The following is an 18,397-nucleotide window of genomic DNA, read 5'->3' as shown; positions in this document are numbered from 1 at the left end:
ATTTGAATTGACACTTTACCAAATAATAAGATGCTAACCATCATTAGTCATTAGGAAAATGTAAATGATGTAACACAACAAACATTGAATGACTAAAATAAAATTTAAAGGCAAACTAACAATATTAAGGATTGGTAAGGACTTTCATACATGGCTGGTAGAATACAAAATGGTACTGCCTCTTTAGAAAATAATTTGGAGTGGGTTGGGGGTATAGCTCAGTTGGTAGAGTGCTTGCCTTGCAAGTACAAGGCCCTGGGTTCAATCCCCAGCACTGCAAAAAAAAAAAAAAAAGAAAGAAAGAAAAAAAAGAAAAGAATTTGGATTTTTTTTTTTTTTTTTGGTACTGGGGATTGAACTCAGATATTTATAACAGTTGATTAATAATCTCTAATAAATACAAATAACCTCAATATCTTTCAACTGATAAATGGATACATCCATACAAGGGAATACTATTCAGCAACTAAAAAAAAAGCTATTTATAAAAGCAAAAACATAGATGAATCTCAAATGCATTATACTAAATTTGATAAAGCCAAACTCCAAAGAGTGCATACAATTCCATTTATCTGGCATTCTGGAAAAAGGAGAACTATAGGGAAAGAACAGAAGAGTGGTTGTCTCAGGAGAGGGTTGAGGAAGAAGAGTAAACTATAAATAGATAATAGGAAGAAATTTTTTTATGGCAATGGAATTGTTCTATATTTTGATTGTGGTAGTCGCTATATGGATTTGTCAAAAGTCATGTAACTGCAGACCAGAATGAATCGATATTACTGAATGGTTCTCAACTAGGGGTGGTTTATACCCTCCCCAACATGACCATGGACATTTAGCAACATCTGGATATATTTTTGGTCCTCACATCTGAGAAGGTTGCTGTCAGCATCAAGTGGGTGAAGTCAGGGACATTGCTAAAACCTTGTAATGCACAGGATGATCCCAAGAACAGAATTATCTGGCTCAACAGGTCAATACACTGGGGAAAAAAACCATAATGTATAAATAGTGTGTATGTTTGCACAATTTTTCAAGAATAGCATAATCTTTCACAAAATAAAAGTTGGGGGAAAATCATGGCTCAACAAGAGTAGAAATCAAGGCATCTTTTTCAGATTTTGAGTCCTTAGAAGAGTTCAAGGACTTTTTTCTTAACATCCTATGATGTTGACAGGGTTCAGTTCCAAATGCCCATTCTCTGGGAATCTCATACAAAAAAAAAAGGTAAACACAGGCCAAGTTAGTTGTCTACCCTGCTCCTGAAAACCTTGTCCTAGGGGCAGGGTCTTAAAGTTCAAGCTTGTGTGACCTTCCATGAAAACTGAGCTGGGAGCCCTCAGAAAGGTGGAGTTTGGAAATCAGCCCCAAAGAAACCTATTACATCGGTTTGAAAAGGGATTATACCACCTACCTCAGAAGCCTACTCAGTAAATGGCTATGGACTCCAGGTAACTTAGAAAAAGGAATGATAGGTCTTTCCTTGAAATGAAATTCATAGCATTTCTTTTTCCTGTCTGTGTTGAAGAAGAGTTTGCATTTGTAACAGTGCTACAAAACAAATGGACCCACAACTTATATTCCACGATTTGCATAACTGATTTCCTGAACTTTGAAAAGTCTTACTTATTCCTGGCAATCCCAAGTTCTCCTCCTTAGAGATGGCAGGGAGAAGGTTAATGGTGCCTGCCTTTTAGGATATAAGGACTAAGTGGGATGGTTGAAAGGACAGTAAGTTCCTGCCCCTACACAATCAATGGGGCCTCCCTCACTTACTTCATCTCAGCTAACTGACCATACTACCAGACTGATATGGAGCTCCAGGTCTCGATTTCCTGAGTAGTTATTTTCCTCATGCTCACTAGTAAAATATACATTGGAATTTTCTCCAAAGAAGTAAATAAAAACAAAATTGAATTGCTCATTTCCCCTATAACCCTCAGTATGAAAAAGCTTTCAAGTGCCTAAGTTGGTTGCTGTCTGGATGGTAAAGAGATCCAAAGTTCAAGTAGAGAGAAGAGGTGGAGGGGAGGCAAGTGAGCAAGAACCCTCGCCCCAGTCCCCTGAGCCAGAAACAGAGGAAATCTTTGCCCAGACTTTAGTCTTAGTCATCAGGAAGACTTCCAATTGTAGGAGCAAGTACCCCCTTGTGACCCTATTCAGCAGTTTACGCCTCATAACTGAGGCTGTGACCTCCCTGGGGAATAGCTAAGTGCTCAGTCACTCATGTGCTCTTCCAAGTTACCTGCAGAAACCAAAAGTTCTGCTTCCCTTCCATGTGAAAGTCATCATCATCTCTCTCTATCAAACCGTTGCTCAGTCAAAAATAAAGACAAAAAATATGTAGATAATTTTTTTTTAAAAAAGCATGCTTTGGTCTTATTTTAATTTAATTTCACTGGGGTGGAGGAGAGTTGGCAGGGCAGAGACCAGACTTCATCCATTCCACAAAAATCTTTTTACTTACTATATGCCAGGCACTGTTCTTGTTCTTTGGATAATCTAAAAGTGAACAAAACAGAGAAAATCCTGACTTCAAGGAGACTACAGTTGCATGCAAAGACATGAAAATAAATGAGGTCATTTCAATCTCCAACAGCATTAAGGAGAAAACAAAGTAAGATGATGGGATAAAGAGAGACTGAGGAAGGGCTGAGTGGTCGGGAAAGACCTCTTGGGACAAAGAGTATTTGAACTAAAGCTGAACGGAGTGGCCGAAAGGCCATGGTAAGATCTGGGGAAGGGCGCCTCAGGGAGCACAGAGGACAGGACTTGAGACAGCTACGGGCACCATTTCCGGAAATGGAGCGTGGGTGTGCCTGGAGCAAAATCAAAGCAGTGGTAAATAGCACATGGGTCTGGGGACAGGGGCAGAGGCCTGGCCCACAGGTGGGGTATCCTGAGTTTATATCTCATTTTCAGAGCTCTTGATGGTTTTCAGGAAGAAAAGACATCATTTGATTTCAACTTTTAAAAGCCATCAAGTCCAGCCATGGTATGGAGAATATATGGTACAGAACAAGAATGGAGGTGGGCGGGAAGGTTAGTGGGCCAATGACCGTGAGAAATCGCAGGATTTGTAGCATCAGAGACAATGGAATTGATCAGATTGGAGACATGCATTGGTGATGAATCCAAAACGATTTTTCCCATGGATTAGATGTGGGATGGGAAGGAAAAAGATGAGCAGAAGTTGTCTCTAGACTTTTAGTCTAAGCAAGTTGGTGAATAGCAAGAATCTCAGGCCAATCGGGTAAGCTGGGCAGGAAGAGAGAATGCAGAATCCTGTGTTGGCCAGGCTGGGAGAGAGAATCCCATGAAGCATCCAAGTAGGAATGCTGAGTTGCCCAGAACCCAGAAGAGAGGTTAGGGATAGTGATAAAAGTACGGGTGGAATTGAAAGCCTCAGGAAGGGTTGAGATCACCTATGTAGTGAGGTTGGATAAAGAAAAGAGGAGAGGGAAGGACTGAGCCTTGGGATTAGGACCAGCTTGATAGACATGTTGTAGCTTGTGCAGTCTCAAAGGACCCTACACTTGGTTTAAGATGCAGCTGCCACCATCTTGGAATCGATGCTTTTTGAACAAGGCACTCTACATTTTCAGTCTGCTCTAGGTCCCACAAGTGATGTAGCCAGGGCTGCCTGGGACTCCTCAATGTTAAGAGGTCTGGTAGAGAAGGACACTCCATTGAAACTGACTCAGAAAGTGACCAGCAAGGACCAGGGTGGGGGGCAGTGGGTGTGGCATCAACAAAACCTTGAAATAAACTAGTTTAGGGAGAAAACAGCTGAGTGCATCAAATGTTGCAGGCTAGTTAAGTAAAATGAGAACTGAGGACTCGCCCTTGGCTTGCTGAGGTAAGGATGATGAGTGACTTTGATTAGCAACCTCCTGGTGGAACGGCATGCCACAATGCTTAATTACGCTGACTACAGAGTGGGAAGGGACCAGTTCCACCACTGATATTTGGGAGCCTGTGGCAAGAATACAAATGGAGGTCCCTGCCTTAAAACCCAGAATCCTTCTCTTCTGAACCCCAGCTCCACTTCTCATAGCCAGGGCCCCACCACATTCACATGCCCCAAAGCCAAACTCTTCTGCAACTCCCTGCAACCCACGAGACGACCATTATCCCAGGAACACTGGTGCAGGCTCTGCCCATCTGTGTGGGACGTGCATAGTCCCAGGTGGCCCAGAAGGTGGGCCAGGGACCAGGTCTGGTGGGCATGTCTCTGTGCTTGCCTCTTTACCCGGCATGGTGGAGGACAGCTGGAGCAAGGCTAGAGCAGGATGTTCTAAAATATGGGTCTCCAGATGGGCCTGGGTCGTCCACGTCTAAGGTAGTACTAGAGGCAAAGACGTGGGAAGAGGGAAGCCCTGGATGGTAGGAAAATGGGGTCACTGTCATTTTGCCACACACACTTTTCTCTATAAAAGTGAGAGTGATGGTAGAAGGAAGTGTGAAGGCTTTGAAGAGAATAAAAGGGCAGGCGAAAGAGCTCTGGGGAAGGGAAAGTCTGTTTTGAAGGGTGGCATCCACATCCACGTTGAAACTTAATTCCCAAGGCCACGGTGTTAAGAGATGTGGCTTCCAGGAGGCCATGTCTCCCCCATTAGGGTCCTCATGGAATTAGGGCTCTCTGCTCTTCCACATGTGATCACAGTACTCATCTTCTTTTGCCCTTGAGTCCCTTCTGTCATAACAATACCATCTATGAGAAATAGGCTTTCACCACACATCAGACCTGCCAACACCTTGATCTCAGACTTTCCAGCCTCTCAGAACTGTGAGAAAAAAAAATTTTTTTTATAAATTACCCAGTCTTGTGTATTTTGTTATAGCAACACAAATAGATTAAGACCATAGGAGTAGTATTCTTGTCTGACTCTTTTAAATGCCTGTGTTACATGGTTGGTCAGGAATTTAAAGCAAGGTCCAGGCAGCTCAGTGGTCTGATTTTTTTTTCTCTAGCCATATCCAGCTGCCCAGGTAGAGGCACTGAGAAGGTGGATTGTTAGGTTTAAACAAGGTTAGGGCTTTTCCAGGTGGTCACTATGAGGAAAGCGGGCCAGAGGAGTTAAAGATGCTTGTGTAATAGTAGATTTTATGCGAGAGTTAGGAATCTATAGTAAAGAGAATGCAGAGGTGTGATCCCATAGTGAAAATGTAGGAGGGCCAGAGGAATAGCGGCTCGCGACATCAGAGAATTGCTGGAGCATGTGAGCTGGGGGCCCAGGGTGTGGTCATCAAGAGTGGGAAGCTGAAGCTAGGTTTATAGAGGGTGGCAGGGTTTACTAATGACTGTGAGTGACTGGGCTGCTTGTTTGAAGCCTTGTATGACAACTATTAAGTAAGTAGAGCCACTCCCCACCTTTCTCTGAAAACTGAGGTGCAGACATTAAGGTGACTTGTCCAAAGTCAAAGAGGTGACAAAAGGCTGAGCTGGGACTCAAACCCAGTTTTATCTGCCTTCAAGGACTTTGTTCTTAAAGATATCCTCACCCCCCACAGACACCCTCTACATTCAGGTCTGGCTTCTTAGTTAAGTTAAAAAAAAAACACCTTTTCTTCCAAGAAATACTTCGTATCTGGAATTTTACATTTTATCCATGAAGACAAAAAGTTGCTTTCATTATAATGCTAGACATTTTAGGTCACAGAAGGATGAAGTATGCGGATGATTTTGAGGTGACCAGAGAACTGGTTAAATCCAGGACTTTCTGGAGAGAAATCATGCAAATAGATCAAGCTGATAGAAATGCAATTACCGTGTGTTATCTGCAGGCGCCCTCTCCTGGTGCTCAGTCAGAATAGCAACCTGGTACTGGAAACAATTTGTTTTTTTGGAAGAAACATGTGGACTTAAATCAGCATGTAAAAACTTACCCCTGATGGATTTTTAGGGATGTGGCTCAGATGGGGCAATAACAAACTTACAGTAGTTACATAGCAAGCCCTGGGAAACTCTTTAGATGTCACAGTGGCGATGCTGCTGCGGCTGTCTGGTGATCTTTGGTGGGACAGCCCTACTTCCCTTGGTCTCTCTAATGAGATTGTCAGAGTCTTAATCTTGCACAGGGTCTGGCACACGATAGGTGTCCAACAAATATGTGTCAGCCAAAATAGAAAACAATGAGAAAAGTTTCAGAGAAGGAGGGACCAATCCTATGTGGGCAATTCAGTTTGGTTTCCCAGGATGGGAGGGTGGTGGCCATGGTGATGGGGAAGGAGGGATAGAGGAGAAAAGTAATCCCAGCGAGAATGACAAACCAGAGGATGGAGGATTCACAAGAACAGGAATTTTTTGTGTGATTTTCTGGAAAGAAGAACCCTGAAATATACTGATAGGTATAGCTCTCAGTGCGAGCAAAAATAAGAGATTTGTTAAAAACAGATGGATGAAGCTAACATGACAATTTCAAGTGAGTTGAAAAGAATATAACATTCTGTGGGTCCTGGGAAGAGCAACTATTCCTGGTTTAAAGATGATTTTCCCCCAACTCCATTTTTACCCAAAATGGTGTGACCTCACGGGAAATTCAGGTCAAGAAACAGAGTACCTGTTAAAATCATGGCATTTGTTTTTTCAAAATACCTATCCTCAGGTCTAGAGAGCTGATCCTGGGGTGGCTGGTTTTCATACTGAGGGTCGCACGTCCTTGAATCCTCTAAGTAACAGGCAAACGAAGACAGCTGGTCACCCTGGTGGAGAGGGAAAACTGGGAACACTCAGAGGGAACAGTCCAGTGCCAAAAGGAAGATGGAACAGCTGGGTTCCAGGACAGAGCTGAGGGCCTGTGCTGAGCATGCACCCGAGGAGACGACTCGGTCTCCTCGGCAGAGTGTGTCTGCCATCATCGTAACTCTCGGTGTGTGAGATGAGATGCCTCCCACACCAGCGAAGGATGCCTCTAGGTTCTGAGTGACAAGGTGCATGGAATAAAACCTAGAGCAATCCTGAGAGGGGAAGGATGCACTCACAAGAACCCTTGGGAGCAACAGAAGAATCAAGGGCAAGATAGGTGGGAGCCTCCTTTCAAATGTCCTTCTCTACCCTCACAATTACATTAAAAAATAATGATCTGAAAATGAATAGCAAGCCAGGTGCAGGATCCTTAGAGCAAGTAGGAAAAACAAAACAAAACAACAACAACAAAAAAGCCACTCTTCTGTTCCTGTAAGCCACATGTAATGATCACAGACAGCTGAACACTGAGCCCTAAGGAGGCCCAAACCGGCAGCTTTCAACCTCTCTTCAGTGGTCACGAGTACACATGACAGGAGGAGATGTAGCAGCTCTGGAGGAAGTGGCTCCTAAGTCACGGAGGAGAGTCTTCCAGGCAGTGTGCGAACCACAGCCACTGTTTTCCCACCCAAGGAAAGGAAGTTGGAGGACGTGCACCTGTCCCCGAAGCATAGAGACAGGGGCACTTGAGGAAACTTACCCGGGGCTATCACTGTTCTTTTTGGAAAGTCACAACTCAGACATCTTGCTGATTTGGGAAAGAACTGGCAAAAATAAACCAACCAAACAAAAAGAAGAAAGCAAATACAATTGATGATCGGATTCCCATGAATTAAGGAAAAACTGAACATGTGGTAGTTGGAGGAATAAAGAGCAAGAAACAAAATGTAACCTGTCACAGCTAGAGACCAGCTGTGTTTATGGTGGGTCAGGGATGGAGATTGGACAGGAAAGTAGACCAGTCAATATTGTAAAAAGAAAGAAAAACTCAGCTTGACCAAGACAAAGAAAGAAAGAAAGTACCAAAACAAACAAAAAATCCTATCCCATTTGGCTTTGGCTTTCTCCAGTGACTTGATCCCAAGGGGTTGACAGATGCAGACCTAATGTAGTAATGTCCATGATGGTGGCCCTAATGAGCCAACGATTATGGGCACTTGCTACATACCAACTATTACACCAAGAGTTTGACATAGATTGTCTCCTTAGTGTCAGTTAACACTATGATCGAACCTGTTTAACTGTGGAAGAACCTGAAGGCCAAGGTCATATAGCTAGCAATTCATGATACTGGGATTCAAATTTGGACAATCTGACTCCAAAGTTAGCTTCCTGACCCCTGTACTGTGGCCAACCTATCCCATTATAGTTATGTTAGTCTTTGTCAGCAAATTCCTTTTTGGAAGACATTATAAAACTATTTTAAAATATGAAAAGCTATTCTACATCAGACTCAGGAACTCTATGCTGTGATGCTTCCTCTTTCACTCTGAAACTCCAAACCAACAAGGAAGCAGACAAATGTCTCAGGCGCCGTGGGTCAGGTCCCAACAGTACAGTATCCCAGCTTCATTCAGAGCTAAGGTCTGGCTGTGCTCACCCTGGGGACAGATGAGTGACGTGGGGAGGAAGGGAGAGAGTAAAGCAGCTGTCACCCTAGTCGGTCACAGTCCTGGTGACGGAGACCTCACAGCTTGTGGAGAGGGCGCGGTGGTCACAAAGTTGAGAAACACTTCCTCTAGAGAGGTATAGGTGAGGGAGGATCCTCAACCGAGCAACACAGAGGAATGTTCCTTAAAAACTGCCCATGACATAGAGGTGAGCAAACAAATATTTTATGAATGAAATGACTTGCCTGGATGTACTGAAAACAATTTTATGTAACTCCAAAGAAAGAAGATGAGTGATCACAGAATTGGGTTTTCTTTTTTGAACTAAAAGAAAAGATCCTCAGAATTTTGATGTTGTTCAAACCCTTCTTAGAAACATTCTAACACTCCGTTGCTATTTAGTATGAAATCTACCTGCAGGAATCTGAGGAGTTGTTTGTTGATATATTGCATACACACACACTCTATTCTTAAAAGAAAAGATGTGATGGAGTTTTGATATTCACAAAGAAAATAATTTTCAATGAGAAAAAGGCAAAGAAAATAAATATATGAATCAAATGGGTAGAAGTCACAGTGCTGAAGGTTCAAATTTAACTCAGTTTCCCAGCAGCCATGACAAAGAGGGGAACACAGTGAGTTGTACTGCCTTGTCAGAAAAGGGGAAGCATAGCAGTCCCTCAGAGAAGGCAAAGTATTTTCTGGGCACTGAATTCTCAAATAACTTTCTCCCATGGTTATGCATAGGTGTTCCTGGAGTGATCCAGGCCTGGTTTTCACTTTTTCCAACATAATTAGGAGCAACTTTCATGAAATCATGACTTGCAGTGAAGATATAAACTGAAGGTGTGACATTAAAACACAACCCAGGGAGCTCTGTCCTATGAGGCCACCAAGATAAGGGAGTCCTAGCACAGCTGCAGGTATGATCTGAGGTTGGAATTAAGATTGTCTATAGAGAAAGGAAACAGATGCTTACTGAGCACCTAATGTACGTTGTGTGTAGCAGACTTTCTTCCTCTCAGCATACGTGTTATTAATCTTAATTGTAGAAGTTAGGTGACTTGCCCACATTCACTGTTGATTGGCAGTCAGGGCCCACGCCTGTAAGCTCTGCTCTACTCTGTTCTACACCACAGACCCTCCTGACTTTGCCACTTCTATCAAGAATTGCAAAAGGAAGAGTCAGTCCTTAAAAATGATGCCACTTTTTTCAGGCATTTGAGGTTATTCTCTCCCATGAGGCCTAGAGTGCTGGTGTTACATATTTTATTATTTACAAATTATTTTGATTAAAAAAAATTGTCAGTTAGTTGGTGGACTCAACTTGTATGATACAAGTTCAAAAGCATTCATGGATCTCACCCTAAAGGCAGTTCACAGTCTCCAAAGCCATAGACATCGCTGTGTGAATGGTTTGGGGAAGGATTATTATATTGTATCTTTCCAGTGGTTAGCAGACTTAGGGACTACAGTAGACAGGATATGTGCAGTGTGACCAAAGCATGGGTGGAAACTGGGTGATGGTAATGGAGCCGAGTGTAGACGAGGAAGAGCCCAGAGGTAGATGAGGAAGAGCAGGGAACTGAAGAAAGTGAGATGTGACTTAAGTCTGAGTGTGTGTGTGTGTGTGTGTGTGTGTGTGTACGTGTGTGTATAGGGGAGGGAGACAAGGGGCAGGTGGCCGGGGACAATCAGAGGAGCTTCAGTGTAATCCCTTTGAAAGGATATATACAAGATATAGTCTTTTGCTTCTCCAAAGATGTAGAGATTATGCGCAGAAAAATCAGTCTAGGACTCACTGAAGAACATGCTGGTCTACATCTTACAGAAGGGATGGCGGGTCTGGGGAAAGGTGTGGTGGGGCCAGACTTCTGCTCACTGCCGCCTCCTAGTGGCTCTCAGAAGTGTTTTCATCACAGGACTTGCCTCCCTGTCTGGAGTAATTTCCTTTATCTGTGCCTCCACCTTACCTGTGAGCTTGCAGGTGTGGTGAGCAGGACAATCTTTACACTGCTGCCCAACTTATGGGTATCATTGTTTTTCTGGAAAGCAGTTTTTAGTTTTTAAGAAAGCTTTCAAAGAAAAAATGGTAATGAGTAAAGGCTGAGGCAAGAACTGTAAATTATTTTTCTCTCTTTCATGTCTCAGTTCCTTCTAGGGATTCTGAAAAATTTCCAGGTCATCCTGTATGATGGCATCCCTCCAAATCTCCCATGCTTCACTGTGGCTCTCCCCCACTCTCTGCCCCACTCTCGCTGGGCACTGTTTGGTCTCAATTGTTCTTTATACCCTCCCTCCCATGTCTTCTATCTCAACTTACCTAAATATTCAACCATGGTGCTCTGTGGGGTCACCAACTTAGTCCTCCCAGGATATTTCCCACACCCACAGAGTGAGCACTCTTTACTCATGGACCACACTCCAGCTGTGTAGCGTCCGTAGAGTTCCCCCATGGCACCCTGTGAAGGTGTTTTATACACTGAGATTTATGAGACAGAGGAACACAGTAACGCTGCTCGGGTAGGCTACCTGTGGACATGCATACCCGCACCAGGGTTGTCTCACCCTAGACACATCTTCAGAGATGCAGGTATCAAGAGTCCCTGAGCCTGGTTCTGACAATCCAAGTACACTTGGCTCCCAGTCTAACATAGTTTTAAGTCATCCATACCTGTGTCTCCAGGCAGGACTTTGAGCAAAAGTGAATCTAAAGCAAGTCATGTCTATCCTTCCCCACACAGGTTGCTCCTCATTCTGCTGCAGGAGGCCCAGAGAGGATATCCACCCCTTATTCCCAGGAGGCCAGGAGGTTCTCAGCCTGGATAGCAGGAAGCATGTCCCTCGTGGAAAGAATTTAATTTCTGACTCAAGGTAAGTCAATAACACAGGGACAGACATTTTTACTCAGACAAGGAATAATGGTGTAACCTCTGCAAAAAGATAGGTGTAATGGTGTAACCTCTGCAAAAAGATAGGTGTGGGCACTGGAAGAAGCACCACCTTTGTGTCCAGGTTCATTGTCTAAGGAAGGCATGCTCGTATCAAGGAGCCTTCAAGTGAGGGGATCTTTAACCATCAGGACCTGGGAGTGAACCAGGGAACACGGTGGCATCAGTCACAGCAAATAGACTACCCCAGGTCCAGAATCCAGGCTGATGGTGAGTTTGGCAATGAATCATAAAGAATTCTTTCACCAAAACTGAACTCCCAAGAACACAAGATCACCTCATCACAGACTACATGGTTTCAGGATTCCCACCTGGGGAGCAGCACTTCAGTGTTCATGTAAGGCATAAAATACGCTCAAGAAGACTGACACGGTCTCTGTGGAACCATGTAGCTCTTTCAAGAAGGCCCTGTTTCATGGGACTAGGGTTCAGAAAGTCTAGAGAAGATCAAGTGTGGCCCTGGTTTAGTGGAACCTTTTCAATTAGACCAGGGCTTTGGAACTGGCTGCTGAATTTCCAAAGAATATGTGCCCTCTAGAACAACACACACAGGCCAATATGAGCCCGGATGACCACTGAGCAATATGCTTTCACTTTGGGTATTTTTAAAATTCAGTTAATACTTGTTTGTCATAGAAAACCTGGAAAATAGTCACAAAGGAAAAACAAACGTGGATGAGTATACCTCACCCATAAAATTTTCACCTATCGCTCACTACTATTAACAAAATATATAAATCCTTACAGATTTTTGAGTGTTTACTTATAAGTGAGTTTCTTTGTTCATTTGGCATGCAGTAACATGAATCTCATGTACTACTGAGGATAGGGAGGTAAAAACAATTTCATTCTACTCTTCCATGAATTCCTTTTTTGTCCAATATTAAGATTTTGCTCTTCAATTTCATTTAAGTGCATAGCTATAATTAATTGCACTTTGCTTTTGTGCTGTATTCCAACTTTAAAAGATGCTACAGTCACTTTCCCATTTTATTTGTGCGTGTGTGTGCGTGTATGTGTGTGTGTGTGTGTGTGTGTGTGTTTGTGTGTGTGTTGCAATACTGGGGATTTGAATCCAGGGCCTTATACATGCAAGGCAATTGCTCTACCACTGAGCTATATCCCCAGGCCTTCTTCTATTACCGGTGAACAATGTTTCCTGTCTCCATTATCATAGGCAATATTGCTATAAAATATATGCACACTTATCGTGGTTCCCATGCACAGAACTTCTCTAGGGAATAGTCTCAGGAGAAAACTGCTGCTTTATAGGGCTTTATGCATCATGGGTTTCACTGAGCTATGCCAAAGTGTTTGTAAACGTGATTGTATCCTCAGCCTCCAGAGATCCTACTGATCCACTTTCAGGACAACATTTGTATGGTTGGTCTCTCTCATTTTAGTCAGTTTGGTGGGTAAGAACAAGTATGTCATTATGCTTTTAATGTGCATTCCCTAATTATCAATATTAAGTATACTTTCATATGTTTATTGGCCAAGTATTATTTTCTATTCTGTGAAATGCCTATTCCTGTGGTCTATTTTTAAATGATTCAGAAGACTTCTTTATATATTCAGTCCTATCTCTATATATCTACATATGAATCTATTTAGAACTATATTTTCAAATCTGACTTCTTTTAACAAGAATGATAACCTATATTATATAAGGCCTTAGGGTTTTATAAATTGATCTATTTATGATAATTTTAAGTAACAAATATTTTTTTACCTTCACTGTGATGATTGAAAGGGCAAAAATAGACCCTATGTCAGGTAAATAATGATTAAGCTATAGAAAATGGAAAATCAAGTTGGGGGGGAACCCCATTATTGGTTTTATTCACTCTATTACTTGGAGTCTACAATAAATAAATTTTTGTGTTTTTTTTTTTTCAGTATTAAATTTCAGGGAGAAAAAGTTAAACATATCCACCTCCACAGTCACTTTTATTGTGTATCTCAGAATCATCTACCTACTAGTCTCCATTTTCTCTTATTTTGACTTAGGGAATCTGAGGGAAAAAATAACATGTGCTTGCAACAGTTCAATATGAGTGGCCTGGAGATTCACCCAGTAATCTTTCAACTAAAAATTCCCAAACCACAAAGCAGAGGGGACTTTCCTTAGATGGTTGATACCTTCTCAATGTGGCATCTACATGCAAGACACTAAATGTGCCAGACCCGGGGGAGAAGAGATGCTGTGTCCCAGAACCTGCTCCCCAGGGAGGACAATTCTGCTGGAAAGACACAAATGGGCATCTGAGTAACTGTGTGAACATAGTGGAAGGTGCTCATGGTTCTCATTTCTGGACTAAAATTGAAAATGGTAAAGGATCAGAGGAAGAAACATGAGGCTCCTTGCCCCTCCAGTCAACGGGTTGGTTCTCAATCTCTTCTTCCTTTCAACCCCTGTTTCCCACCAGTGGTGGGATTCATAGGTCAGATGCAAGGTGGCCTGTGTCGTATGCTCTTATCACTGCACCAAGGTCCATGGTGGCAGTCTCTGGGGCCATCCTGCCACCCAGGGGTCCTCAGCTCTCTGAGGTGGAAGTGCAGCACAGAGTCTCCCCACTCTCAGACACTTGCTTTCACACCAGCCCTGGCTCAGCACTCAGGATTAAGGGGAACTAGAAACTCAAGAAAAGACAAGTCCCCTTCTTTGGCAACACAGTGGGTCAGTGTCTTGTTATTTCCCCAGCAAGTGCCCATCCTGGTGATCTTCCTAAGCTACCGCCTGTCCCCTGAAGTCATACTTCAATAAAAAGCTTCCTGAAAATTCAAGCTGGAGAATGAATCATGAAGTGATTTGTGGTTCCAGTATCAAGTAACATTATAACACTCCTTTTGGTAACCCTCTAGGGATGCTATCACACCCACTCCATACCTCAGGGGATATTTGACAACGTCTAGAGACATTTTGGATTGTCACGATGGGTGGTGGTAGAGAGGTGCTACCCCACCTAGTGGGCACAGGCCGCGAACACTGCCAAACATCCTAGAGTGCACAGGATGCCCCTACGACAAAGAAATACCCCGCCAAAAATGTCAACATGAAACCCTGATCTACTCCTCATTACCTAGACTGAGTAAATGACAGATCATTGGCTTCCTGACAGCTCCAGCTCCACAGGTCCTCCTAGTGGAGGTGGAATCTTTGATGAACTATTAAGTAGGTTCCCTACTTTGTACCTGGACATAAGATGCTGGAGAGGGGCCCAAGGTCCTGTGACTGAGTCAGGAACTCTCTTCCCTCAGAGAGAATTCAGCTCATGATCTGGACTCTAGTTCATATGACACTCGTGAAATGCAGTCCCCTGTAGTCCAGTCCCTCGGGGCCACAAACTTGTGGATGACATGGATAATGTCAAAGGCTCCTCTCAATTTCATTGCCATTACTTTTTTCATTAAGAAATACTAAGTAATATCATCTGGTAGTCCAACTTTATTCAGTCAACAAATATTTATTGTGTGCCCAGGCATGCTAGGCGCCATGCTAATTGAATGATAACTCTGAAGCTAGTGCACTTGAACCACAGCACCTACGTTAATAAGAACTCATCTAGTGAGTTCTTATTAAAATGCAGACTCCTGGGCCTCCCTCCAGAGATTCTGACTTCATGCATCAGGATGGGGGCCCAGGAGCTTTTATTGTTAGCCAGCACTTGAGATGACACTGAAGAAGGCTGTCCATGGGACCACATTTTAAGAAATACTGGTAGAATTCATGAAACCCACACAGACTAATCCCAGGATTAAGAATCTAATGTGGTAATTTTTTATATTCCTGAAAAAATCATTGATCTATGAATTTTCTCCAGTTTTCCATTTTTAAACAGAGGGAGAATAAAACTCTAATACCTGCTCAAACACAGATAGTGAGAGAGCAGGATGACCTTATGTAAGGAGAAACAGGACATTTCCAAAGAAACAGAGCCATTGACGTTCTACCTTGAAAATGAATTTTTATGACATAGCGTGAGCATTGTCCAAGTATATTTATTTCAACAGGAGAAAAGGCTCTTGCTTATGTAAAAGATACAAACAGTACCTATTCTCTGAACTGACTTCAGCACAAGATGATATCAGCCTGATTAGGGAACATCAGTTACCAAGATAAATGGTTTCTCTGCATACTCAGTTTTCTTTCAAATTGTCCCTCAGTCACTCCCCTTCTGTGACTTTTCAATGGACCACTTATTTTAGGAGCATGCCAACTACAATTCAAGTCCAAACCTAAACCTTGCTCCAAGCAAAAGACTTCCAAGCTGTTACAAACACCTTTACATTTATCTATGTCCAATATCAAGGATGTTATCTCACTCTTTGGAACATGTGTATAGATATATAGATAAAGATATCACTAAATACTACCCTAAATTACTGTGATCAATTCAATTATATAATAAGTCTACATAAAGAATATCATGATAACAATTAAATAAAAGGTTAAAATTAACATGGCCATTATCGCTTGAGGGAAAGGTGTGAATTAAAGGCCAGACTATCTCAGAATTTTCCCTTAAGATAACCAATCAAAAATACATCTCCGTTTCAACTTTTCTGAGTTCCCTTCCATTCTGTTCCTTTAAAATTGTCTTTATCATCCTTTCAAATGTCTCTATCCTCCTGTCTTGTCCTGTCTACTTTTTGCTACAGGTAGCCCCCGAGTACCCCACTGGACTTACAAAAGAGAACACTAATGGAGTCCTTCAGAAGACTCTAGCCTTCCTGCTCCTGTTGAATGCCATTAAAAATGTGGATGAGCTTTCAAACCAGAAGGAGATGACTCTTCCATGGTATGTAGAGAAACCTCAGTTCAGTGTGTGACCTGGTGCCTAGCGCCATCCACAGTACCCTAGTCCCACACACCTACGATCTCCATTTCTCCACTACTTCCAGAAGAAAGAGACTCCCCACCCCACACACACATTTTGGAACTTGGAGTCAGCATATTATTTTGAATGCAAATTTCCCGCCCCAAAACTCAAATGTGCTGCAAGATCCATGTTTCAGTCGCCTTTGTTCTCCGCAAACCAACATGCAAATGGGGGGTGCTCAAGTAGAAGAACCACCCAGGCAACGAAAAGAATTCAACACAGGCCATACCTATTTTTGCAGCCTCCATTTTCAGGTTGAAATCCCAGTTCCTTGGCAACTTGAGGGACATTTTGCTTTCGATTTGGGTGAGGAGCTGGTGAAGCGGCCAGTCTATCCCAGTTGGTGTCCTTCTGGCCTTCTCGATCTCTCCCTCTGCCTTGCGACCTCCCTTGATGTTCGCTTCCCCGGCAGAGTTAGGTTTGAGGTTGATCTGCAACGTGTCTCCTCCTTTCTTTCAGATGCAAGGTCCATCCATCTGTTGGTTGGGCCTGGCACCCAGACTCCCCTTGTCCCCCACCCACAGTCCTCCAGGGACTGGCACCTGCTTTCCTTCTTTCGCTTTTACCGGAAATATCCCAGTTGACACTTTGCTCTGAGTCGTGGGAAGCAGAGCTCCCCTGTTCGAAAGAATCAGGCCTCACTGAGGCGAAGTTGCAATAAACAACCGCTCCTCTGGCTTTTTTTTTTTTTTTTTTAACTGCTTCCTCGCATTTGAGGAAGTGGGTGCTGCTCAGTGCAGAGGAGGCATGAGGAGCACACTTTCTTGAAAAAATCGTTTGGGGAAATGCTTGTCAAGCTGAAATGAGTGCATCTGTGACCTGAGGCTACAGTTTTAATTAAAGGAAAAGAAAAATTCCAAGATCCTCACCATATTCTTAGACTCTGTGTTCTCCTTCTCACCTAAAGGATCGGGCATCCCCAGGTAACCTGTAGATAGCCAGCATTCTGCCAAAGTTACCTTCTTTAAAATCTTTCATGTGTAAAGACTGTGTAGTCAGCACTCTGCCTGCTCAGGGTAAAGGTTCCTACCAGTCAGACGTAGGAATCGTGGTGGTGTATTGAGTTAATGAGCCAATTTTAGTAGGCAAACCCCTCAAATATCATCATGGTTATTTGGCATTGAATACAGGGAGTGAGTTTCAGAGTCAAACCAACATGGGTTCAAAACTCAGTTGTTCTACTTTCTAGCTCTACAACTTCTAACAAGCAACTGAATCTTTCTGGACCTTACTGTCATTAGAAAAAATGAGGTTGACAATAGCCACAGTTGCATAGAACTTTTTAAAATTATTTTTATTTAGCTTTTAATTTTTTACAGACTGCATTTTGATTCATTGTACACAAATGGGGTACATAATTTCGTTTCTATGGTTGTACACGATGTAGATTCATACCATTTGTGTAATCATACACGTACATAGGGCAATGATGTCTGTCTCATTCCACCATTTTTCATACCCCCCTCCCTCTCATTTTCTTCTACATATTCTAAAGTTCCCCCATTATTCTCTCATTCCCCACCCCCACCCCCATTATATATCATCCTCCACTTATCAGGGAAAACATTTAGCCTTTGGTTTTTTGGACTTGGCTTATTTCACTTTTGCAAAGGCATCTAGTACAGATTTTGACACATAGTGGTTACACCACAGACATTAACTCCACCCATATTCTATTTAGTTCAATTCTGTGACAGGCTTTCATGTATTTAACTGGGTCAGCCTAACCTAGTGGTTAAGCATTTGGGCCCTGGAACCGGACTGACTTGTGTTCAAATCCTAGCTTTATCAAGTTCTTTGCTGTGTGACTTTGGAAATAGTTCTTGACCATTCTGTGGTTCCATTTTGCTCTTTTGCAAATGGGGCAAATAATAAAGCCTGCTCCACAGGGCTGTTAGATAGCAGGTACAAAGTCCTCAGAGTAATCACTGTTTACCAGCAGGCCAGCTATGCATTCTTGGCCTATATTCGTTCTTCAGTTCCCCCATGACTTTCATACTTTCTTCTTCACCTCCCACGTGCTGACCCTGTTGATGATCTGGCTTCCTGTTTCATTAAGAAAACTGGTGCAACTGGACGAGAATGTCTCAAGCTCCCCCACCATATCCACCCACCTCCCGTGTAAAAGCCCGGTCGCTCAGCCTGCTGCAATGGATGAACCAACCCTCGTGGCTTTCCCAGCTCTACAGCACCACCCTGTTCTTC

At 42.9% G+C, this 18,397-nt stretch overlaps 1 protein-coding gene across 2 annotated transcripts in view; it reads right to left on the bottom strand.

Moving 5' to 3' along the window:
- The window catches only part of Arhgap25 (Rho GTPase activating protein 25), an 84,741-nt gene extending 67,958 nt beyond the window's left edge, over positions 1-16,783 (bottom strand). Inside the window, exon 1 of one of the 2 annotated variants that reach the window (XM_047523198.1) lies at positions 16,422-16,783. In XM_047523198.1, the coding sequence (XP_047379154.1) occupies positions 16,422-16,482 (61 nt within the window). In that variant the 5' untranslated portion in view covers positions 16,483-16,783. The remainder of the gene's footprint in view (positions 1-16,421) is intronic. The other variant, XM_047523197.1, reaches the window with a different exon arrangement.
- Positions 16,784-18,397: the final 1,614 nt, after the last annotated feature.

Source organism: Sciurus carolinensis, chromosome 13, assembly GCF_902686445.1.
Source record: "Sciurus carolinensis chromosome 13, mSciCar1.2, whole genome shotgun sequence".
NCBI classification, from domain to species: domain Eukaryota; kingdom Metazoa; phylum Chordata; class Mammalia; order Rodentia; family Sciuridae; genus Sciurus; species Sciurus carolinensis.
Note: the sequence above shows the minus strand (reverse complement) of the source record. Positions and strands in the feature narration are given on the sequence as shown.